Source organism: Manacus vitellinus, unplaced genomic scaffold, assembly GCF_001715985.3.
Source record: "Manacus vitellinus isolate BGI_N305 unplaced genomic scaffold, ASM171598v3 scaffold_16_pilon, whole genome shotgun sequence".
Taxonomy (NCBI): domain Eukaryota; kingdom Metazoa; phylum Chordata; class Aves; order Passeriformes; family Pipridae; genus Manacus; species Manacus vitellinus.
In genome coordinates this window covers 16776705-16801863 of record NW_021939189.1, presented here as the reverse complement: position 1 = coordinate 16801863, position 25159 = coordinate 16776705, and the positions used below count along the sequence as shown (strand labels likewise).

Below are 25159 nucleotides of genomic sequence, written 5' to 3'. Positions count from 1 at the left end.
CTGCCGCTCTGTCACTGCGTTTCTGCTGCCCCTCCCTCTAGCTGGGTTTGTCAAGTCGCCCATGTCAGAAACTAAGCTCACGGGGGACGCCTTTGAACTGTACTGTGATGTGGTTGGGAACCCCACTCCAGAGATCCAGTGGTGGTATGCTGAAGTCAACCGGGCTGAGTCTTTCAAACAGCTGTGGGATGGCGCTCGGAAGCGCCGTGTCACCATTAACACTGCCTACGGGGCCAATGGGGTGAGTGTGCTGAGAATAACCCGCCTTACCTTGGAAGACTCTGGGACTTACGAGTGCAGGGCCAGCAACGATCCCAGGAGGAATGACTTGAGGCAAAATCCCTCCATAACGTGGATTCGAGCCCAGGCTACTATAAGCGTCCTGCAGAGTGAGTCCGGCACCCACCGTAGTGGCACTGTAGTTCCTAGAGGCAGTCTAGTGACCCCGATCCCGTTATCCCCACCCCTCTGCCTCCCTGCCCTCTTGTGCTGCCCCCCAGACCGCTCCTCCACCCGTAGTGCTGACCTTGTCTGCCATCCATGTCTCTTCTCCTTAGGATCAAAGCACTTGGGAAAATCTGTGGATCTGTTTTAGAGCTTCTGTGTGAACACGAGCTCGGTGTTGGATTTGTGTTTCTTCCCTACCCCTTTTAGTTTTGTAGAAGGTTTCCAGCCTCCCCGGCTTCTCCACGAGTGCCTTTATATTTGATTTCCGTGTTCTTCCCAGGTCTAACCATTTTATTTTGATTTCTTCCCTTCTCTTGGAATTTCTCTGAATGCCTTCTCGCCTGTTTTGGTTGCATATCTGCTTCTGTATAAATCCTTCCCTTCCAGTTACCTGTCACCTTTAATGTTTAGATTTTTCCATGAAGTCGTGGTGTTTCTTTTCCTTCCTGAACAGCAGCATGTTCCTAATGAGTTCTCTGATGCAGCAGCACTGAAGTGATGCAGCTATTCCTAATCCAGGCTGTGAAAGGAGAGGGGGGAACACCCTCCCCGGAGCTGAACTAACAACTCCAGCTAAATGACTTTAAGCCAGGGAGGCAACTTCTGGCAGCAGAAAAGCTCTCAGGAGCAGAGACCGTGGTTGGCCCAGAATTGCTTTTTGTTCTTTGTTGTTACAAGGCTTTTCCTGCCTTCAGGTTGCTCTTAAAGCCATCCTGGATGAGTCTGGGAATTGATGCTGTCAGAATCAGTAGTGAAGAACCCGGGTTTTTTTTGGGCAAGATGTAAAATTCTTGCCTTTGCTGATAGTGAAGCAAATGTCTAAGGAGTTGTAGGTAGAGGGAATTAAATCTGCCATGTTAGAGGTGCAGGAGAACTCACTTTTTGCATGATTACCCAGTGTCCTAAGGTGACAAAAGAGCAGAGCAAAGCTGTTGTCTTGCTCTTGTCCTTTGTGCATAAATAAACCTTTTATGCACCACCTGGAGTTTTGTCTGGGTACAAAAATGTCAAATCTGTAATTATGCCTCAGTTATGTATTTGAATACCTTAAAAAAACCCCAACCCCCTAAACTATAGTGCTGCAGTCAGCACTGCTGGATCAGAGACCTTCCCTCTGGAAAATGGAAACAGCATTGATACATGTGGAAAAACAGACAGTGAACCCAATGATGTGGATTGACTTAAAAAATTTAAGTGGCATTGGGTGGTTCAGCTCGAACCTGCTCAGCTTTCAGTCCTACTGAATCCTTGATTCCTCCCTGGTCCTTTGAGGTCCCAAAGGACTTGGATTGCTTGCATGACCTACAGCAGCAAGAGCCTGTAATCTTAGGAAATGATACTACCTTGAGATAAAGCCCAGAAATTTGTCTTCTAGAAGTGATGTCTCCTGGAAATCCCCCTGCCCTGTCCAGACCTGTGGGGTCTCTGGAGAGTGGTGGGTCCTGAGCTCCTCTGGCTGTGTCCAGCCAGCTGGAGTGACCTGCTGAGGGAGAAAATCCTTTTCATATGCAAAGCCAACCCTTGGGAATGAGTTGCTGTGAGTTTTCCATATGCAAAGTGGGTTTTCCCTCTCTCAGGCCATTGGTACTAACCTGCTCCAGGGACTGGAGCTTAACCTTCATCTTCCTCCCCAGTTAACTCCTTGTTGCATCTGGTGTTACTAATTCAGGAATGTGTGTGGTGACTCCCTTGCCAAGTGCCTTGTGCCCAGGATAATTCTGCTTTCGTGGTGGGGCAAATGTTGAATCAAATACTTTAATGCCTTTGCTCTGTAATGTTGTGTATGATAAGAGATCTGACCTGCTGCTGCTTGGGAAAGACCCCGGGGACATCCAGCTCCTGCCTGGAAACAGAGATAAGGTGGGAGAGAGTTTCCAAGGAGGTTGGAGACCTGGAGACCATCTAATCTGAGCCTGCCCAAATTGTCTCAGCTGCTCTATTGTGTGTCTGAACACAATTTGCCTTTGAAGTGGGATTTGTCTCACTAAACAGTTGGAATTTCCAGTTAATAGTGGCCATTTTGCTGCTGCCAATATTTGACCTCAGCATTGCTGAAAGGAAAGGCCCAGTGTCTCAAAGAGCGCAACCTCCACTCCTGTCCTTGGAAGAGATCAAGTGCAGCTTGATTTTTAAAATTTAGCACCCAAGAACTCCTGTCTGCCTTCTGCCTCATTCCTAAACTGCAACATGAGTTTCACTTATTGGGCTTTCTTTAGTTGGTTTGCTTGGTTTTTAACTTTGAAAGCTGGTCTTACATAAAATGGGCAGTTTAAGTCGTGTAAAAAGTGACTCTTGTAGGTGAACACCTTCCTCTGGATGTCACTGTCCCAGCAGTATTCCAGTTGCAGTTTGTCTCCTGGAATTAAATCAGGCTAGGAATGCCTGATAGCTTTTTTTTTATAAACAAAATACCATAAATGCAGGTAAAGGTGAATGTGAGACTGCAGTTGCCTTTCATTTTCCTAAACTAAAACTAAAGAAGTTGCAAGTCAGACACCGAATTACTGTTTCAAACACAGTGCTGACAATATTTCCATAGCTCTGTATTTTTCTGGGAATGCAAATGAGCTTTTTGTTGGGGATGGAAAAGCACTCAGGGCAGTCCAGTAATATGGCTGTGACACAACAGCTTTGTACTGGAGGACCCAAAGAGATCCTTGCAAGGATGAAATCCCCTGGGTGGGAGGAAGGAGGCAGAAACACAGTTAAAAATGTGTGATAAGAGCAAAATGTCTGTGGGAAGAGTCAAACCCCCTCTGTTCCTGCAGTACCTGCCAGTGTTTCTGCAGGTAAATACCAGTCCTGGGTTTAAATAGCTGTGGAAAGGAGGACTTCTCAAAAAAAGCCAGCCTGCTGGAGAAGGGATGCACAGGACTGGAATGCTCCATCAGGTTATTGGCAGGTGGATATTTTTTCTCCCTGCCTCTCTGGGCAGTAATTTAAGGACAGAGGAATGTGTGTGTTGGGAATTGTGATGTTTCTGACACAACCAGTATTTTCCATCCCCCTCGTTCTGTTTCATAACTTGCATTCCAAGTGCTTTGCAGATGAGCAGCCAAAAGACTACATGGATACAACTAAACTTACTCTCCAAATTGTTACCACAAGGTGTAGCAGAGTTTACAGGATTCAAACTCCTTTGGCTTGCAGAAATCATGAAGGTGTTGGTTACTGCCCTGCTGCCTCACCTCCTACCCGGAGCAGGGAGAGGCAGCTCCTGCATCCAGAGGGGCTGGTGCTGCCAACCATGGGCATGGTCAGAGAAATGAGCAACTGGCAGCAGCCACCTCTTGGGAATCCATTTCACCCTTTAAAGTAAGGAAATAAATCCAAGGCTGAAGGCACAGCAGCACCTGAACAGCAGAGACCCCATAGTCTTGGCCTCTAGTCCAAGCTGAAACCAGAGCCACTGTTAAATTAGGTACTTTTTGAAGACTAACAGCAAGAATTCTTAATTTCTTTTAAGCTCTGTCATCCTGTGTTAGGTGGTTTTTTTACAGAATGCTTGAAACCAGATGTGAGCCCTGAGACCTTCCATAGAAAGGTCTTTTTTCCAAGTTTGGGAAGAAACTTGTCTCTGACTGTGCCAAAAGTTCACCAGCCGTATTTGTCAGTGAGTGAGAGCCATCTGCATGATTTTAAGCACATGTGGCCATCAAATGTAAGGACAGTGCCCTCCTACTAATTTGAACACTTCTGAAAGGCTTTCCCCTTAAAAAAAAAAAGTGAATTTGCTGTTACCAGGTAAGGTTGTGAAGTGGAACAGCCTGGGTTCTGTTCCCAGCAAAGTGAGTAACTCCTGGGGTCTGTTTATGCACTGAGGCTCCTTTTCCCCCCCCCCCTTCATTAATGTTTATGTTTAAGGTTACTTTAGAGACAAAATAGGTCCAACTCTAACACGCTGTGTAAGGGCTGCTTTCAGCCACTCCTCACCAGGCTCTGCCTTACCCACGCTGGGTGTTGGCCCCGTTTCAGACACCATGGAAGTTGGGCTCTTTGAAATCTCTTGTGTGCGCAGCATATTTTCCATGGGTAGACTTTACTCTGTTTGCAGGGGGAAATCCAAAAATATTATTCAGAAGTCTTAAGTTTGAGGGCTGTTCTGTATAGAAAATGGGTTTGGTTTAAACCTCAGAGTAGAGGAATCAAAGTAACAGCCAGAAAGAAGCCTCTGGAGGACAAGCTGGTCTCATGTACACTCACAGGACATGTGTTCTCCCGTGTTATGGTCAGTAATGTGCAAAAAATCATTAATGGTGTCACCTAGAAACCTGTAGCCATGTGAATATTAGAACAAACCATCTAAATAACTCTCTTCTTCCCATCCAGGAGTGCTGATCCCTAAGGTGTTGCCTTCACTAGTGGTCGGCTGTTTATTGTGGCTTTCTCGCTGTCTCCCAACTAGTGCAGTGACATTCCCTGTGTAGTCCCTTTCCCTTCCCGATTCCCCCCTGGATTTTAGACTAGCGTGGCAGTGCCTGGGGGAGGTGAGTTGCTATGTGTGGTGTCCCCTCGTTTCAGAGCCCCGGATCAACGCCAGCGAGGATGTGGTGCTCCACGTCTCCGGGGTGGCCGTCACGTTGCAGTGCAACCTCACCACCAGCCCCAGCCCCCTCACCGCCAGCTACTGGGTGAAGAACGGGGAGGAGATCCCAGGCACTAGGAGAACCTCCAACACTACAGAGTACAAGTGAGTCCCTTGGGAATAACCTTCCTGTTCCACTGGAGAGCGCCAGGCTGGCAGACCGGTGGCTTTGGAGCAGGCGATGAGGGGTTGGGTTCCAGGGTGTCTAAAGCCTGGATTATTCTGGATCTTGCAATCTGAACTCATTCAGCTCCTCTCTGGGGCACAGACACACAGGGGAGTTTTCTTCCCTACGGGAAGATGGATCCAGTGCATGTCTGTGCCATGCAGGGAGGTGCAGCACACAAATCACTGCTGAGGTGGGCTGGTTTAGTCATCTCCTGGCCTTGGGGGATGAGAGAGGGTGATCTCAGAGCTGATAGTGAAGGTTGTCAGACCCCTGCGAGGAGATGGTCCCACATCTTGACCGAACTACCTCACTTGTGCCTCTGGGCTGTCGGTGCATCCTCACCCTCAGCACTGACCTGTTCCCTGGCTCTGTCCCTTCCATCCAAGGCTGAGGGGAACAGACCCTGCACAGCCACCTCCCTTGTTTCACTGGAGCTCTCACAGAGCACAAATCCGTGGAGGGTTTCCATATTCCTGGAAAGGGACTTCCTTACCGTGGAGTTGCTGAGAGCACATGGAGCTCCCTCAGTGATGCCCTCAGAGATCTGTTCTGAGTGTGTGATTTTCTTTCATATTTTCTTCTTTCCACCCATTCTCTTCCCTTGCTGCCAAGCATGGACAGCAAATACAGCTCTCAGTTCAGTGTTAGGCCAAGATGAAGAGCACTTGAGGAATGTTTTTAACCACTGCTGGGAACTTGGCCTCAACTAAATAACTCAGCTGCCTGATTTCTGTCTCTGGGGTGGCTCTTTACCCACCCTGATGTTGTTCACTGACACAGAATTAAGAAATGTTCAAGATTTTCATTGCTTTAGCAAAGCAGCCTTTCACCCCCGGGATTATGGAAGTTGGGTTTAATTCTGGCAAATGTGTATTTTCCCTTTTCCTCTTTAGCTCACTTTGCATTACCTGTTTCATTTTGCAGTTTAAAAAATCATCTCACTTACTTCCATAATTACATCCTGTTACTTCCTCAATGCAGTGTTTAGCACTGGCCTTCAGTTTTAAAGGCTCTGCTTTCTTATCTGGCAATTAATTTGATGAGCAGTTTGGTCCAAAAGCACCAGTTTGAGTGGTGCAAAAGGCACTTTGTGCACTTTGTTATCCAGGAAACTTAAGGATTGAGGCTGACTTCCCTGTAATATGTTCCAAGACATTTTTTCCTTCAAAATTCCTCTGCAGAGGGAGGATTAAGCTTGGCTTCAGTTTTAACTTCCTGGATAAGAACGTAGTAAAGTGGGCTAAAGACAGACAGTCACTGTGTTCCCAGGGAATGGAGGGGTTGTAGGAGCACACTGAAATCCCAGGGACAGCTGGAGAAATCAGTAGATTTACATTTGCAAAACAGATCTTGATTTCCTGATCACTTTGAAGCTGCTTTGCTGCACGTTGGGGTTTCAGGCTTTCCATGGTGTTCTGTTCTTGAGCTTGATCTGGTCAGTAACTTCTGCTTTGATTTGGTTACTTTTTAAATCAGAAGTACCAAATTCTCTCAGTGAGGATCCAGGCCAGCAGTGTCAACGTGGCTGTGGTTAAAAGAGGATATTTAGCTCCACCATCTATCTATGTGCTTGGTTAATCTTTTGCTTTCTATTTATTTCCCTTACAAACTTCCAGATTATTGATTTTTCAGTCATTAGTGTGTTGGTTTGCTGTGAGATGTGGTTGGTACTTGGAAGTTCAGTGTTGACCATCCAGGAAGCTTCAGAACTTAGAGGTGAAACTACTTCCCTTAAAAACCCTGCTTCACACAACGTTGGAAATTGAATATATCTTTCCTGATGCTCATTCAGACTCAATGTTGCTGCTCCTGCTGGAAGGCAGTTGTTGGCTAAACAAACTTGTCTGTCTTGAAAACTTTGCAGCTGTATCAGTTTACCCTTCTTTAATGATTGATGGTAATAATACCCCACTGCCACTGTTGTAGCGTCACACTTTGCAAAGCAGCCTGTGTGGAACTGAAAGAATTCAGTGTCTTACTTATTTCCCCCCACTCTTAAGCATTGACTGATAAAAAAAACAGTGGTCAGAGTGTGATTATTTAACTGTTAAGGCCCTGAATGCACTTGGGGAGTTGCTTATCTGAAAGAGGCATTAACTTTGTAAGAGACTTTAGACCTTTGCCAGCAACTCTGGAAAGTAAGTGCTGTAAACACTCAGAGGATTGTGTTGAACTGAGCAGCTTTTTCCATGTGTCTGACCAGTTTCCATGTGTAATTAAATGGTTTTACTGCAGGGTTGCTGTTCAGCTGCATGCTGTTTGCTTAGGGGTTTAAAAAATTAATAAAAATAAAAGAAAGCCAAGAAGCCTTTTGGTAAAGGGAGGGAGGGATGGGGACTGGGCCCAGAGGGGGTCGTGCCTGCCTACCTAGGCCACTGACTGGAGGAAGGCTTGCTCCAAACGAGCTGCAGTGCACAATTAACAGGCGTTAATTGAGTGAACAGTGTGAAATGCAGTGAAAAGATCAAAGTCTGGGGTGGGGGCAATAAATTCTGTTGGCTCTTACACGTGTTCTCTCCTGTCTGCAGGATCGCGAAGGCCAGAGCGGAAGAGTCGGGGGAATACTTGTGTGTGTTTGTGTTTTCCAACTCTCCTGTAGCCAACGCCACTATAGAAGTGAGAGGTACTCCTGGCTTTGTCTCTTTTGGTTTGTCTCCTCTCCCTGAAAATGCCATTTCTCTGCCACTTGGGCTCTGTACAAGAGAGTGAACTCAGGAGGCCTTTCCTCGTGACACAGAGCCTGTGGTCAAACCTGGATCCACAATACAGTTTGTTATAAATAATAATTTGTTATGATACACAATAATTAGAATTCCAAAGGAAAGGCTTGCACACGTTCATGGGGAAACGTCTCACAGAGATGGGAATATGACCATTGCATTTGTGGTGTACTCAGGGGATACTGCAACACCTTTCTGTCTTGTGCATCCTCTGGCATCTTTAGGACCCTAAAATTTAGGACAGAAATGGCAAAATGTGAAAGGTTTGCAGCAAGTTTTGCTGTAGTTGTTGAACAAAAGAGCAGTGTCTGGGTCATAATATGGAGGCGATTGGTAAATAGCCAATAATTTCAGCAAAAGCTGTTTGGGAATTTCTGGTTCCTCACTGCATGGTCCTGAATCTGAGAGCAAATTCACAGCATTGTTCTCTCTCCAGAGAGCAGCATCTCTGGGACCATGCAGTCCCCTGGGGAAGGGGAGTAGTGCCATATAAATAAACATCCTGACTGATCTTGTACTGGTTTTCTGTCTTGATGATTTAAAAGTTCTTTCCCAACAAGTTCTTGTTGGCCCAGCTAAGAAGTGTATGGGATGTGAACACACAGAAATGGGCTGTTAGTGATTAAAACTGTATTTATCTCTAAAAATAATTATTGCCTTGCTTAGAGCAGTTTGAATTCCAGCACATTGTGCTTCTGGTGAGCTTCATCTGGGTGTTCAAGGTACACCCAAGGTTGTAGGGGGGCTCTTTTCCTTTTTTTTTTTTTTAAATCTCATTCTATTCTTCTACTATAATTGCTAAATCTTCTAATATTACCTTAATTAAAATCTTAAGTTCTTACTTCCTTCTCTAGGCTGCTTTAGGTGACACACCACTTCTGGAGGCAGGAAAGGTAACTTTGGGAACAGAGTAAGACCTTTTCCAGCTCTCTAGAACGTCTCCAAAGATCTTTTGGGAATATTTGCCTCAGGGTTTGGCCCTGCCTGCCACCAACAGAACTTGGCAGGGGAGGGGTTGCAGGGATGTGGGGTTTAACACTGTGGAAAGAAGAGCCAGTCATGTGATTGAAGTGCAACAAGAACTAATCCTGCTAACGTTTCACATACCTAAAGTACCATGAGCGGCCCTCAGTTAGAAGGCAGTGACTCCAGCAGCACTTTTGGGAGGTTTTACCCCTCCAGAGTCCTCAGCTGCCACAATTCCAGGCCTCAGTAACCCTATTTTCCAGCTCTTCTTTACAGCAAGAGTGGCTGATGTGCCTTGAATTCCTCCTTGGCAGGGAGAAGAACCAGGGCTTGTCTGGGGTGGGAAGTACCTGCTCGAGCTTTATGCCAAGCAAACTGGGAACTGGAGCACATGGACACTTTTCAACTGGAAAGATGCTTTCCTTCTAACTCCTGTTCCTTGGAAACTTGAGGAGTGACAAATTGGGACGCATTTAAAGCACGAGGCAGATGTGATGGACAGTGAGACACGGCTCTTGTTTGCCCCTGCAGATGCTGTGGTTTAGTACTTACCTGCAGGTGTGGTGTTTGTGGTTAGGCAGCTGAAGACAAATTTAATTGCTCATTGTAATTGTGGTGCAGTTTCATCTGTTGAGGCACAGGGAGAAGATGGTTCTGAATACGAAAATGCCCGTGGGCCAAAATTAGTGACTTTGTGACAGCTTGTGAACAACTTCACCAAGTGCCTCGTGGCAGATGCAGCCCAGAGCATCCACTGCCATTTGCCTTCCATGTAATGCTGCCTGTTTGCCTCCACGTGTCCCTGGAAGTGCTGGATGGGGCTTGGAGCAACCTGGTCTAGTGGAAGGTGTCCATGGGCAGGGGGTGGGACTTGGATGAGCTTTCAGGTCCTTTCCATCCCATTCTGGAATTCTGTGATTTTTCTTGGTAGAAAAATTACTGGGGCAGGAGTGTAACAGCAGTTGGAAATACTGGGGTTTAATGGCACTCTCTGATGCTGTTCTTTGAATTCCAAGTCTGGCTTCCCTCATCCAGCTTTTGGATGAAGCATCTGGTGGAGACTTTGAGTGTTCTTGCTCAGATCCTCAGAGCTTTGGGGGCACTGTGGGAGTGCAGCTCTGAGCTTGAAACAACAGGCTGAGCAAATGCTGATACTGGGAAAGTTCTGCCTTGGAATAGGGATCTTCTCCCACGTTTTCTGTGGGAGTGCTGCACGGAAGCAGGTTATTCTGGCAGGAGCAGTGGGGATGACCCTGCCAGACCCTGGCCAAGGGCACTTTGCCACCTCCTCCCCACCTGGAAGTGGATGTCTGTAGTTGCTCCATTGCCACACTGTAGAAGACCCTGTTTTGCTTTTTTGCTTTTTGTTGGGAGGTTGGAGCTCTGGAGAATGAAGATTAAAAGAAAGAAAAGGAATGAAATGCAACCCTGAAGAATTCTGCCTCTGCAGTGTTCCTGCTCTTACTGAGATCTTGGGAGAAGGTGTGAGAGCAAACAAGTTTCTGTCTGTCTGTCACAGAGCCTGGGGAAGGACATCCCTGCAGTTCCCTCAGGCTGCCCAGGGGTAGCACAAGCATCAAGTAAGATCCTGGATTATGTACCATAACTGAGAGGGCATCTCTTCTCTCTGCCCTGCCTTCCCATCCCAGGCTCCCTTTTCTCCATGTCCAGAGCTGTATCATTCCTCCTCCTCTGAGGCCTTTGTGCCATTCTCTCATCAAGGGACTCTTTGACTCCCCTTGCTCACTTTGCACTTTTCTGTTCCTCTCACTTGCTCTTGGGGAAGATCTTGGCTCTGGACTCCTGGCTGTCTTAGGAAACCTCTGCTGCAGCCTCACCTCTGTACCAGAAATTAATCAAGAAATGGGACACTCTTGGCAGAGCTGGACCTTGGAGTGATCCAAGAAAATCCACATCAGGTTCTCCCTTCTCGCTGCACCTTTGGTGTCTTCGCTCTGTGCCCAGACTACAAAGGGAGACAGGGATTAGGATCATAATGCAGGGAAACAAATCTTCCAGAGCCCTTTTATAGGTCACCCATAAGACATAAGGGTTTTTATTGCAGGAATATTTTTAGGTGCTTTTGCCCTTGCTTTAATTTTGTCTGTTAATGGGAAACTTGAAGGGGTTTTGTTAACTGGGACATGGTTTGGAGGTGTTACACATATTAGTTCAACTCTCCTTTTTGGCAGTGCTGTACAATATCTTGAAAATACCTGGAAATTAAGGGCTGAATGCCTCCTGTATATCAAGTACCCTTTAACAAGGCAAGCCCCCCTCTTTTCAGGGCTGTATTGAAAGCAAACCATTCAGAAAGCAGCTGCACAGTGTGTTTTGTGCCTGTTGGGGACCTGGAGCATGGAAGCCCAGTGTTTACTCTGGCACAAACCCTCCTTTCTCTTGTGATTTGGTTTAAAACTATCAAAATGCTGCATATCAGAAGTTCCTCTTGTGTCAAGAATCCCTGAATGCATGTTTATTTTGCCTCCTTTTTGGTAGCAGTTAATTTAAATTAGCTCTGCCTCTTTTTGCTCTTCCATGTGCTGTTCCAAGGAAACCTTCAGTATCTTCCCAGTGTCACAGTGCAGGAGTTTCACCAGGGGCAGTGTCTGGGTTTCAGTGGTGCAGGAGCTGACAGAGCAGGTTGTGTCCACGTCTGATCAGAGATGGGGATTCTGCTGCCTGAAAGCTGGAGTGAAATCCAAACCTTTCCTGAACAACACCTGCCTCATTCTGGCCTTTATCTGGCACCAGAGTAGAATGGTTTGAGGAATAATCCTGCCTTGAAAAGCTTCCCAGGAAAACACGACTCTGTGCTAAAGCTGTGACTGGGGTTTGCTGCAGGGACAGTGGGAGAGCAGAACACAGTTTGGGAGAGGAAATGCTGCATTAATGTCTCTCTGGGTAGCACCATGCCCTGAATCATCAGTACTGCACTGGGGCTCCCCTCTGACTGCCTACAGAAATAGTGCCTGTCCCAGCAGAGCCGGGGAGGAGCAGGAGGTATTCTTGGCACTTGTGCTCCGCTGGGATAACCCTTCGGAGATGGCCTCTCCTTACAGTGTCGCTGTCTGTGGGCTGTAGGAGAGCTCTAGGTCACCCTGCAGTACAAGTTGAGGTGCCCTAGAAAGCCTTCCCTCTTTCTCTCCCCCCCTCTTTCCCAACCAACATCTGACACAAAGTGGGCCAGCTGTGCCTGCTGCCTCCCCTGGCCCCTTTTCCCAGCACGGATCTGCTGCCAAGGGATGGCCCTGGAAACCCAAGTGCTGGCACATGGAGCCTGTGTGGGGCTGCAGCTCCAAGGTGAGGAATCCTGTTGCTGCTTCTCCCCTTGGGGTCATTTCCAGTCCCTTTTGGCAGCCCAGGTCTGGGATCATTGCCTTGTCACCACATGTCTCTTGTGCTCCCACTGGCCTCTTGTGTTCCTGAGGCTGGAGGAGATCCCTGCTTGTCATCCTCAGGGAAGCAAAAACCACAGGGAGGTCACTGGGCTCACCCAGCTCCTGCCTGAAGGAGAACTTCCTTGGCACCTTTCAGCAGGCCATGAGATGAAATTCCCTTCCTGAACCATCATTGTTTGGAATAAGTGTTATTTTCCTCCCTGGTGCTGCAGGCAGGAAAGGACACTGCAGGTGCTCGTCAGTGCTTGGGGTCCTGAAGTCACACAGCACACACAACCCCAAAGCTCATTTATTTTCTGCTTGAAGACCTCCAGCTCAAACCTTTCATTTCCTCTGGGTGTCACTGCCCCTTGCAGGCACGGCTGGTGTGTGATCATCTGGAGGTGTGGAAAGGCCTTGCCTTCCCTGCTTCCTTCAGTTTCTGTGCCTGGCAGCTGCTTTCTGCACAAGACCAGAGAATTGTTTGGGTCTGGTGTCTTCATTCAGTTCAGGTTTTATGTCTCTCAAAGTATTTTTATGTTTGATGTGGATACATTTTAGGTGTCGCTTTTCTTAAGGATAAATAAAACCCCTTGGTTTTGTCCTTGGCCTTGTTCTTACCTATCGTAGTTATGGTTGGCATCACCTGTAATTAATTTTCTGGCACCTGTCTTTGGTCAGAACTCCTGCAGAGCTCAGGGGCAGATTGGGAATCCTGTTGGAATTCCCACAGGCACTTGGAGAAAGCCTGGGTCGATGGGTGTCTCCTATGGTGTCTTTGCAGGTGAACACACACGCACAGGAGCTCTGTAGCTCAGGTGTTCTTACAGCCTTTTTTGTTTATTTTGATAATGTTGTGAGAGGCACAGTTAATCAGCTGCATTACTGCTAAGAAGATTCCAAGGCACGGGATGCTTCCTGCATTTCAAACCCCTGGGCTTTGAAATATGACAATATTAAGCACTTCAGCTTGCCAGGCAATTTCCCAAAGAGCTGTAATTTTTGGGACGAGCAGGTTCAGCTGATGTCGGGTTGCACAAGGTGGTTTGTTCACTTTGATCAGAACTGTGAAATCTGCTCCATTATTTCAGCTGCAGGTGCTCCCCCTGTACCTGTCTGCAGGGGGGACTTGCCAGTGGGGAAAGGAACTCTCCTTGGAAGAAATTCTGGTGCCTGGGGGTCTTTTCCTGGAGCACCCAGCCTGGCCTTTGACTGGATTATCAGATCATGTCCTGCCATCACACAGCAGGCCACGTGTGCCGTAATTAGCGGGCTGGAGGGCTTTAAAGGTGGTCACTGCGGCCCCAGAACCATCTGCTCCGGCCAAGGTTCAGCTCAGGCGCTGCACTGATCCAGCCTAATCTCTCGTGAGGTTTTAGGGCTGCTCTGATAAACAGAGAAGTAAAATCACAATTTTTCCTAGCAAAGACAGGCTCGGTGTGGGAAAGGAACAGCTTCCAGGGAGCTGGAAAACTTGGGTTTTTGTCCGTATGACTGAAATGACTCTCTTTGCATTTACAAGCTGCTCCTTTGTTTTGTAGCCACTCCCGACATCACCGGGCACAAGCGAAGCGAGAACAAGAACGAGGGGCAGGAGGCCCTCATGTACTGCAAGTCCGTGGGCTTCCCCCACCCCGAGTGGGTCTGGCGCAAGAAGGTCAATGGAGTGTTTGAGGTAAGAGGAGTGGGGGGGCCAGGCACCCACCCACCTGCCAAAATCCCTGGGAGGAGGGAAACCAGCACCCTGGCTTTAGGGATGTGCTGCTGAAGCCTCATAACTTTGTAAAATGCAGCTCCTCAGAAGGCTGATCCGTCAGTGAGTGAAGGCAGCAGTGGGGATGGATGGATGGATGGATAAAAGATGCATATTTATGGTATTGGGGTGTGAACAGAGCTGCTCATGGCATTGCTGGTCAGTAGTGTTCAGGGTATCTGCTGCAAACTGCAAGATCTGAGTTATGAAATATGATTTAAATCTGCATTTGGCTATAAATTCCTCCAAGTTTTCCAGCTTAACTGGTTGAGCTCACAAGACTCAGTATGAGGAGGTGGCAGTGATCTCTATTAGTGTTCAAGTGAGCATATTTTTTCCATGTAGCAACTGCTGCAGTGAGCAGGAAAATGTGACCAGCAATGGGAATAGCAGAGGAGCTGGAAGTTGCTAAACCCGTTGACTTTTCTGTCGCTGCATGATCTGCCAGAGAGGCAGCAATTGGAGGGAGGGCTGAATAAAAAATGTTAAGCAAGTAACAGGATGGGATGATTGTTCACTGCCAAGTGTGAGCTCAAATTCCTATGGGATGGTGCTGTACGTGCCCGTGTGCTGGGAGTGCTCAGAGATGGTGGTGACGTGCAGGGTTCCCTTCGTGGTATTTTTTGGTGGTGTTCTGAAGCGCAGCTTCCTTTAGAGAGAGAATAAACACCAGCTGTGGGCTTCTCCCTCAAAACTCTTCCAGTTCCATGACACACAAACCAAAGGCTCTTGCTCTTTTCCACCCTTCTCCTCTCGCCAGGACATCAACAACTCCTCCGGCAGGTTCTTTATTTCCAACAAGGAGAACTACACCGAGCTCAGCATCACAAACCTGCAGATCAACGAGGACCCCGGCGAGTACCAGTGCAACGCCACCAACCAGGTGGGCTCCGTGTCGGTCACGACCATCCTGCGCGTGCGCAGCCACCTGGCCCCGCTGTGGCCCTTCCTGGGCATCCTGGCAGAGATCGTCATCCTCGTGGTCATCATCGTCATCTACGAGAAGAGGAAGCGGCCGGACGAGGTGCCGGACGGTAAGTCTGCCCAGCGCCGCCACTGAGCACGGAGCACGAGCAGCGAGGGAAGAGAACCCGTGGGAGCACAACGGAGTGGGGCCTGGGGGCAGGAAGGACCAGCAGCCCAGTTTGCCCAGCTCCAAGCGCTTTGCTTTCTCATCTGTTCCTTCTCCAGGCGTAAAGCCCAGAGGGTCACAACAGTGGATTTTCCAGAGATCTCAGACCATGGGGTGGGAGGGGGGGGGTTATTAATATCTCTGAAGCTTTTTTTGCACAAGGGATCTGGTGCTCCCGTTGCTTTCCTGCTGTGGTAGCCCTGGGAAATCCTGCCTGTCGGCCCTAAGGAGCGTAGGGCAGCACAGGGGGAGAGCTGGAAGCCACTATTCCATGATGGGTAGCGACTCCCTCTTCCATGTGGCGTCCAGGTCAGACACTGGGCAGGTTCTGTAAGGAAACATTACACTTAAAACTAAGGAACCATTACATTTCAAGGGATTGGGACTGCAGAGATACTTCAAAACTGAAATGTTCTCAGAGTTCAGAGGGGTGGGGGAGGGCTCTTACTCTGCTGTGTAGCTGAATTTGTATTTAAGGAATGCTCTGGAAACCATATCTAGTAGTCATAGCCACTGAGTTAGATTTTATAAAGATCAGGCTTTTATTATCAGGTTTAATGGTAGCAATAATTAGTTAAACTGTGTTTGGTACATAAAAATAGTAACTTTCATCTTTGGGCTTCTTCTGCACACCTTCCTCTTCAGAGATCAGAGAAGGGGCAGTTTGAGGCTGAGTATTTGCAAGAACCATGCTGAGAACAGGCTTTAATGTGCTACTAGCTGCTTACTACAATGTGTAACCAGAACCTCCCCAAGGACTCCTTGGGAGAAGCAGCTGGAACATCATCGTGCTGTAGGAACGTGAGATGTCCAAGCAATGGAGCAGGTGCTTCAGAGCCCATGGAGGGACCAGTACAGGCAGCACTGAGCCCTCAGCACCTTCCTGGGCTGGCCCTGCCCTCCGAGTGGGAGATGATTCCCAAGGCAGCTGGGTGTGGATGGCACAGCCAGGACACGCTGTCGTGGAGCTGCGTGAGGGACTGATCCCAGCACAGCGGGGTGTTTGCCTTTAGGATGGGAATAGAGGTGTGAGACAGGGATCTGTGTGTGGAGTGGGGGCAGAACCACCTTCACAGGGCCTCACGTGTCTCAGAGCACGAGGAGAGAAGCTGGTGAAACAGATAACAAATGGTAACAGTGGGAGAACAGCTGGGGCTTGGATCACTCCTGGGGAACACCAAAACTGGCTGAAGTAGTGCCTACCTAGAGCAAACCAGCTTCAGGTTGTCACCACTGAGTAGCACTTACTAACTGCTTACAGAGCATGTGTGGGGACTGCTCTGGGTGTGCAGCCAACCAGTTACATGGCAGTGCATGTTCCTGTGCATCACTAACAGCTTCCCAGGCACTGAGGGGGCTGTGCTGCCCACAGCCTGGCCTCAGAGCGGCCCCAGCCAGCCCGGAAAACTTGGAAAGGACCATTTTCATGTTCTCTTGCACCTCCCCTCCCTGTTGGTGACTCTTCAGAGCTCCCTGCGTTCAGAATTTCATTTGGTGAAGTTTCGCAAGGACCCAAACAAGGTATCAGTAATTTGATATGTCAGCATTCCCTGCAAGAAGCCCCAAATGAACTGAATCCCACAGGAATTGGCTTTGACTTGACCAAATCGTAGCACAGCCACTGTGGAGGTGTGGTAAGGCTGGAGGTGCAGAGTTCACTGCCTGTTTGTTGCCAAGGCTGAGTTTTCCTGGCTGGTCTGGTCATTCCTCAGGTGCCCAAGGGATCCAGGCCCATCATCTCCCATGGAGCTGTCCATGATGATGATGAGCCCAGGAACTGAGGTTACTACATGGCTTTCTTGGGCAGCTAAGCCAGAGCCCTGGAGAGTGACACACCTCCGGGGGGGACAGACATTCTCCCTGTCCACCTTCCCGGAGGACAAAATCCATGCTGGATGTCACAGTCCGTACCTGTGTGCATTAGGTTTGCTTGGATGAAGGGACACAATTGGCATAACGCTGACTTGAGTCCTGCATTCCTTGGATACTCTTGCAGTGAAGCTTTCCATGGTGCTGTGGTGGGAAACGCCCCGTGAGCGGGGCACTCACGAATGCACGCGTGGGAAATCGTGGGGAGCCTGCTGATTTCCACACGGGGACGTTTGAATTGGTTATCCTTGATTTCATTATTTTCGAGACGTGGTTACGAAATGCCAAAGTTAATGTTGGAATGCAGTGGCCTGCTTTAGCCTTTGGAATTTCAACTCCCTGCTTCCCAAGTCACACCTCCTCCTCCTCTGCGTGCCGCAGTGAGCCCGAGCGGGATCGGCAGCGAGCCCGTGGCTGAGGCAGCAGCTCGGGCACGGGATGAGGCCCAACAGCACATCCCCTCCCAGCAGTGGGGCAGCAGCCGGGATCCCTCTCAGCTGGCTGTTCAAAGCTCTGTAGTTTTGGGTGTGAGGTGCTCGGCTTTGAGGGTTGTGGTCACGGCAGAGCTTCACGTGAAGCTGCTGCAGCAATGACTGAGCTGTTCGTGCCCTTTCTGCTGGGGTGTGAATTTTCTCCTTGGTCCACTCCAGATTTAGACACTGAGATTCCTTCATATTCCACCCTCATCACCCCATCTTCGATTGGCAGGATAACTCTGGGCCTCCCTGAGTCACCAGCTGTCTCTGCTGTCCCTTCCTTAGCTCTGCCAGGGCAGGGAGCAGCAGTCCAGCTCCCCCAGGCAGGTTTGAGGATGGATGGCCACTTGGGAGCCCTGCCCACTGGATCCTTATTGCTGGGCTGGGCACGTCCTCCTGCTGCAGGATGACTCCTGCAGATCAGGTGGCTGCTCCCTGTAAAGAACTGGAGTGTTGGGGTGCAGGTGTTGTACCTGTGGTGTCTCCCCCCCCTCCCCGGGTGCCTCCCACCTCCACTCAGGAATCCTCTGAGAAGATCTCAGCTGGAATTTCTGCACACATTAGTGCAAAGATGGCTCGTTCAGGCCACCTTTAAAGGGTTGTTTTAAACATTTGGGAGAAAACCAAATGCTAAATGTGGTCACTTCCCCTGTATGCTGGAAAATCAGAGGCTTTTGGAGCTGGAGGAGCTGTTCAAGGGACAGCTGAAGCACCCTCAGCTCCTGGCTGGGGCAGTGCAGGATGGATGCAGCTGAACTGTGTTGTCTTGGATCCGGATGGGAGCTTCAGGTGCCCACGCTGAGCTCTCCTCATGCCTTGTCCCAGTGTTTTTAGGGCTGGCTCAGTTCAGCCTACACAAGTGACAGTGCTCAGGGTGTGCTGTGGGCCCCTGGGATGAGACCAGCCTGGGGGATGTGACTGGCTGGAGAGAAATGTTCTCTCTGGGGGAGAGACTTCTCGGGTATCTGGGATGCTTTCCAAAAGTGCCTGGGGACCCTGCCTGGCCAGCCCAAACAACCAGTTGAATTAATTCCCTTACCCCTCTCATCTCCATGTTCTGAAGGCTCCAGCTGACCTGGCTCAGTGTCCCAACTGCCCCATCCCTGGGGGCTGGGGAGGGTGACAGATATCCTGGGTACAGCTGGAGTTCTCCATTCACTGTGGAGCGAGGCTTTAAGGGTTTCAGAGTTTGGGGGAACAAGGGCTGGTGTTACAAGACACTTCCCCAATGGAAAATGTGCTCCCTCTGCCTGGAAGAGCAGGGCCAGTCCTTTAACTTTGGCATTTCCTGACTGCAGGTGTTGGTTTTGCATGGACCTTGCTTTCTGTGTTCCGGTGAATTGCTTTTTGTGCCTCGGGGCCAGGGCTGCTCAGGAGCTCCTTTGCTAATATTTCCTCCTTCTCAGAACTCAGATTTGTGAGTTGATTCTTATTCCTGCTGCTCAAGGGAACTTTGCACCTGTGAAATCCCTATTTCCACCAAAACAGTGCAAAGATGGCATCAGGGGATGCCCGGCACAGGGTCTCCTGTGGTGCCCGTGGATTAGGGGGTTCTCACCTCCCAGGGTGGGTAACCTGTGAACCCCCTCACATCCAAATCCCGAGCTGGAAGGAGGAAGGGAGGGCAGACTGCGCTTGAATCCCGCATCCTTTCAAAATGTGAGTTTTGACTTGCTTTACGTGTGGTAAAGCAACATCCAGCTCACATCCTGTTCCCAGCGATCAGCCAGGGGCTGGAGAATCCGGAGCAGGCAGAGAACATGCGGCTTCCGTGGCTTTTGGGACAGAGCTGCATGAGCCTGGCATGTGGCTGGATGCACGGCGGGAGCGGTTCCGCAGGGGCTGCTGGCACTGCTCCCCACAGGGGCGAGGAAGGGAAGCGAGGGCCTTCATTCCTCGGGGTCCCGCTTGAGCTGCTTGGTGTCAGTAGGCAGAGGGAGCTCAGCCATCGTGACCTGAACGTGGTCTAGCAAGGTTTCTAAAGAAAGGGGGGTTTCCTGCTGTTGTTGGATTGAATAGCCTAAAATTAGCAAAGCTGCTGGTTTAAAGGGTGTTTTCTGGGGTAAGTAGAAAGTAAAAACTCCTTGGCTACATTCCCTGTAGGAATGGGAGCAGTTTTTACTTGAAAAGCCATATTCATGATCTTTAGTCCAAAGCCATGAGGTGACTGGGTTATAACATGTCCCTTTTCATTCTTCCCCTCTCATTTCTCAGCCTAATCCAAAGACTTCCCATAAACGTTTTTCCTGGCTCTGCAGAAGCTCCATCCATATCCCCACATTCTTTCTAACCCTCTTTTGTTTTTTTCTTGACTTTCCCTGTTCCTGCTATTACTGTAAGTAATTAAAAGAAACAAACTGTTTGCACTGCAATGGTTTACCTTGTAACAAGTTGATTTTTGTGGGTTTTTTTTTTCCCTGTTATCCACATCTTTCTCTCCCACACCTAAAATACATCAGGGGGAGAAAGTCGTCAGGCAGGTGCACAGTGAGACTGTAGCCATCAGCTGATCCCAGTGGGAATCGACCAGCACAGGAGCTGTGTTGTAACACAGACTCTGTCACAGGCTCTGTCTGTTCCTTCTGAGCATTTGAGCTCAAACTGAACAGCAGCTGGGTTTAACAAGGCTCCAGCTCAGTGGTGGTCTGTGCAGGAAGGCTGAGGGTGGGATAAGAACTGTCCCTGGAGCTGCGGCTCTCCACTCCTCTCTGAGCAGGTTTCTTAGGGCTCAGAGAAGCTGTGGCTGCCCCACCCCTGGAAGTATCCAAGGCCAGGGTGGGGGCTTGGAGCACCCTGGTCTAGTCGAAGGTGTCCCTGCCCTTAGCAGGGGGGTGAAACGAGATGACCTCTAAGGTCTTTCCAACCCGAACTACTCTGTGATTGATTCTTAGCAAGTGTTAAAGCACGAGCCGAGACATAGAATCCCTTCAGATGCAAAAATTGGAATCTTAGTGCTGGAAGAACCCGTTAGTGTTTCATTTTTAACTTCCTCCAGTCACAAGATGCTACCCAAGATTAAGTTGCTATTAAAAGTAAACCCTGTAGCTTCCCAAAGGCGGTGGAAGAAACTGAGCAGCATCTAAAATGCCTTATAAATTAAGGCTGGAAGTAAATGGGGAGGGGGGGGGGCACAAAGCACATTCCTGTAGTGCAAGTGGAGGAGCTAAGGGAGATCTGCTTGTCATCACCTTCCAATTTTAATGCCCAGATATTTTTGCCCACAAGGGCTGGTCACGTGTCGAGACAAGCAGCAGTTCGACTCTTTTGGTTCAGAAACGTGTGATTTGGGGGCGCCGGTCATCCCGTACCCACAGGAAAGGCCTGGCTGTGGGGGGGTTTGATTCCTGTATTCCTCTAAACAGTGGGGTTTTTTGGAGGCTGTGGATCCCCCCCAGCTGGCAGAGGGAATCCCTGCAGGAGGGGTGTAGTGTGCTCAGTGGTGGTCCCAGCTCGGCCGGGCACACCTTCTCCGTGGCCGTCGGTGTCACTGCACCAGCGCAGGGCTTTGGCATAAAGCTTTGGGTTGTATTGATCTTGTCGGTTACTATGACTTCTTTTTTTTTTTTTTTTCCCCCCTTCAATTGCATCATACCCTTAAAAAACGGTGGTAAGTGAGAGCTCTGCATGCTTTGGAGTTTGTTTAACCTCCGCTTCAGTCTATACAACGCACAAGTCATGACCGTTAACACTCTTAAAACTTCCTCATTCACGTTCACAACTAATTTGGATTTCAGTTTGCTGTTTTTAATCTTTTCTTTGGTCTGATTTTGTACTGGTTTTTCTGTTGTTCTGTTGCCCCCTGGTTTCGCTGAGGGTTCGGTCTCTGTACTGTACTGGGGATGCTTTTCCAGCAGTTACTGGCTCACCAGGATAGCGACGCACCGAGGAATCTTCCTCGGTCTTTTTCTCTCTGTTTAGGGTATAGATGGGACAGGGACGAGTGGTGGGGACCCACCATCTCTAAGCATTCCAGTAGGCTTTTTTGTTGGATCTCTGTTAGGAAAACACCTGATGGCAGCCTTTACAAATGTGAAGCTTCTTTTATTTATTTTTATTTCCCCCCCCCCCCCCAAACACAAACCTCCTGATCCGAAATGGGCATTTAAATATTTGAGCAGAGAAGGGAGAACGGTTATTTTTCTAGCGAGATCTCCACGGTGCAGTTCGATATTGCTGAAGTCCAGCCAAACAAACTCCCAAAGCTGTCGATGGTGTTTGTCAGAGCCGAGAGGAGTCTCGGGGGCAGCGCTGGGTTTGGGGCCCGGGGCTCGTCCCGCCCGGAGCGCGGAGCTCGGCCTGCTTTCAGACCCTTTGATTCCCAACAGATGTTTGTGGAAGGAAGCTGTAGATTTCCTCTGCTGTGCTTTGTGTTTCAGTACCTGATGTGTCTCTGTATATCTCACTGTATATACAACAGCACATTGATGTCTGGCTGTCCTTCCTAGTCCCAGTTCTCTGTACCGTGTCCGATAGTTACTGTTGCTGGTAATGGAATTCTGTGGACACCGGTGTGTCGCTAGTCTGTTATTTTGGCTGTAAAGCTCTTGGTTTGTGGTTAGTTCTTTATTTTTGGAGTATTTTTTGTTCCGGTCACTGTCTGTGCTAGCGGTGGCTTTGCCTCTCCGTTGCCTTGAAGGTCCAGGTGGAGTAATGTCCCCTTTTCCCGACATTACTCCTGGCGTGTGCTCATGCGGATGCCTACACTGTAAGACTGTAATTTCCATAACTGCTTCATGTGCACTAAGCACCCTTGTGGAATCCTGCTGAGAGTTTCTCAAAGACTTCCCGTGAAAAATCCCTCCGGCACAAGGTGGGAACAGCAACTGTTGAGTGCCCAAACCAGCAGGGCCTGAATTGGTCCCCCCAAAATCCACCTATGGGAAGGTTAACTTCCAGGATTGGTTTTTGTACTGCTGTTTAAATGCATTTCTGTCTTCTGTACTGCAACCTGGGAGAAAGTACAGTGTTTGAGAATCCCAAAAAATAGTCCAATTGCTCCTGAAAGAGTTAATGCCAAACATTCCTCATTGGCAGATGTTTCCCCCCCAATTAAGAGCATTCTTTTGCCAAGGGACACGGGCAGGACGATGTTCTGGAGGTGTCTGGAGGTGTCACAGCTCCTGACTCCTCCTGGTGATCAGATGCCACTGCCCAAGGACCACGGCTGGGGCTGGAATTGAGTGTTCCCCTTCAGTCTCCTCCTAACCTGGTCCCTTCTAATTAAACATTGAGAAAAATGGGGAGTGTAGAGGTGGTTTCATCTATGGGGGAAAATGAGTAGGGGGGTTATGTCCCTTCTGAGGTATATATCAGGAATTACCCATGAGCAGTGGAGAAATGGCTTACAAATTGAAATATACATATTAAAAATTAAGTCAATGCAAGCAAACAACCAGCAGGATTTTACAACTGAACCGTTGGTTTGTCTCCTCATCTATTTTTTATGAGATTGAACCACTGGAACTTGGGGACAAGATGAGTCTTGACCATGTTGCACCAATCTGTCCGCTACAGTTGCAGTCCTTCATGACCAGCATTCCAAGTGTTAACTAAACCCATTGAAGCAACATACCTGCCATTAAACCCGAATCCAGAACAGTAACTCCATGACTCCTTGCACTCCCGACTGGAATGGCCTTTGATGCTGTAGATAGATCGGTTTGCTGCTCGCAGCGCGGCCGCGGCACCGGGCAAACACTGACTCTCTTTTTCTTTCCTTCCCTTGTCTCTCCTGGATCGCGTCGGGATTCTTGCTGCAGATGATGAACCAGCTGGGCCAATGTAAGTGTGTTTTGAGGGAAAAAAGTTCTCTTTGGGCTAATCTGGGGGGTTGTGGGAGGTGACAGAACATATGATTGATGTCACGTGTGCCATTACGGACGGTGAGGGACACTTTGGTGTGTTGTGTGTTAGTGCTGGAGGAAAGAAAACAAATATTGTGGTACAATACCAAGTCTGAAAGCTTTATTGTATTCAACCACTTAAAGAGAGGAAAAGTGAAATGCTGTTTAAATAATTATGTACAAATAATTGCATATAATTATGTACAGTTAAGTACAAATAATGCACATTTTTCCTGTGTTGGTGACTGATTTTGGTGCACTTCTTTATAACTTTTCTCTCTCTCCAGGAAAACCAATTCTACAAACAATCACAAAGATAAAAACTTACGCCAGAGAAACACAAATTAAAAATGCTCATCATGTAAGTATTCCCCGAGCCCTGCTGGGAGAGGGCAGGCTCAGCCCTCCCCTGGCTGTAGCGGTTGGGGCGCGGAAGCAAAGCGCGTTCCATGGATCCAAACGCTCCCGGCTGCGCGGAGGATGGCGCTGGCCTTCCTGGGAGCTCTGGGGGGCACCAAACCATTGATTGCCCAAAGCACGAGGGTGGTTGAACGCCCCACCTGCTCCAAAAACACACACTGCAATTGCAAAGCCGCCCCCTCGTCCCGGGGGTCAGGAGTGGCGCCGGCCCGGGGGCGGCCGTGCCCCTCCCGCGAGCGCGTGGATTGCAGGCTGGCGGCTGGCGGGGTCCACCATTGACTAGCACCTCTTTCTCATTTCTTTTTTAGAGCTTTAAGTTTCTGAGAGACTGATGGCAATATGACCTGCTAAATTTAAGGGTTGGAACTCTTGGTTCTAGAACTCCAGTTCTGTCTGATTTCTTTTTTTTTTTTTCTTTCCTTTCCAAGTGAGCAACGATATGACTGTCTAACGCATGCCTTATTTAGCCTCTCCTGCAAGGATGACCTAGCCAGATCAATTTTAATAATGCTTCCGTGTAGAAGGTGTAAACTATTTTGGGCTTGATGTGCTGTGAATGTTGCTTTTTTTTTTTTTTTTTTCCCTTTACTCTCTTTACCATGAGCAGTAGCCAGGCGGGTTCACGCATGCGCCATTTTTTACTTCCTGTAGCTGTTAAATTTGGCACCGCTCAAACCGCACCGCTGCCATCTAGTGAGACTTCTTTTGTAAAGTACAGCAGAACTTAAAAATATATACAGTATATATTTATATTGGGGGGTGGGGGGGAGGGAGGGGGAAACCAGAAGTCATTGTGGTTCATTTTGAAGCTGCTGATATTCATTCCTTACTGTATGGCTGGGAGGAGAGAGCGATGCCGGGCTGGCACTGGGACAAGGGAGACGTTGGAATTACCTTAAGGGCTTAACTGCGGAGCACGGGGTGTCCTGGGCGGCAGAGCTGGGATGGTTCCAGGGGGTGGTGGTGGTGGGATGCAGTTGGAAACAAAAACAAACCTTCAGTTTATAAATATATATATATGATTGCTTTTTAAGTGATTTTTTTTTTTTTTTTGTTAACTCATGTAAATTCTCAAATCCTTTTGCACTGATGTGTTCAACATATTCTTGTACATTCAATTCAGGCAAACTTTTATAATTTTCTTTTTTTTTTTTTTTTTGTTTAAATGATGAAATGTTACAGCATGGTGATATTCTATGCAACTAGTTATTCCTCCTCTTTAGTTTGACACTGTAATTTCTCATGATTTAAAGATTGTAGAAATAGACCTACCAGGGTTCTCATGATGTGCGTAACTGTAGCTGCATGAACTCGTGTTCTGTGTATTTGTTGAAGTGCAATGATGTATAAAAAGTGGATTCACCTGTTTTTAAAAATAAAACACTGACAAAAAACCCCG

The 25159-nt window shown here is 48.5% G+C and overlaps 1 protein-coding gene across 3 annotated transcripts; it reads left to right on the top strand.

The window, feature by feature from the left end:
- On the top strand, window positions 1–25155 carry NPTN (neuroplastin). Of its 3 annotated transcripts, none has more exons than XM_018069869.3 (8): window positions 1–389; window positions 4969–5137; window positions 7730–7824; window positions 13809–13942; window positions 14781–15054; window positions 23257–23278; window positions 23628–23701; window positions 24189–25155. In XM_018069869.3, the coding sequence occupies exons 1-7, from the start codon at window positions 62–64 to the stop codon at window positions 23686–23688; spliced, it is 1083 nt and encodes a 360-aa protein (XP_017925358.1). In that variant the 5' UTR covers window positions 1–61; the 3' UTR covers window positions 23689–23701; window positions 24189–25155. The 3 variants fall into 3 exon arrangements, with proteins under 3 accessions (XP_017925358.1, XP_017925357.1, XP_017925359.1); XM_018069868.3 differs by having other exon boundaries at window positions 3–389; window positions 24069–25155; XM_018069870.3 differs by having other exon boundaries at window positions 5–389; window positions 23269–23278.
- Window positions 25156–25159: the final 4 nt, after the last annotated feature.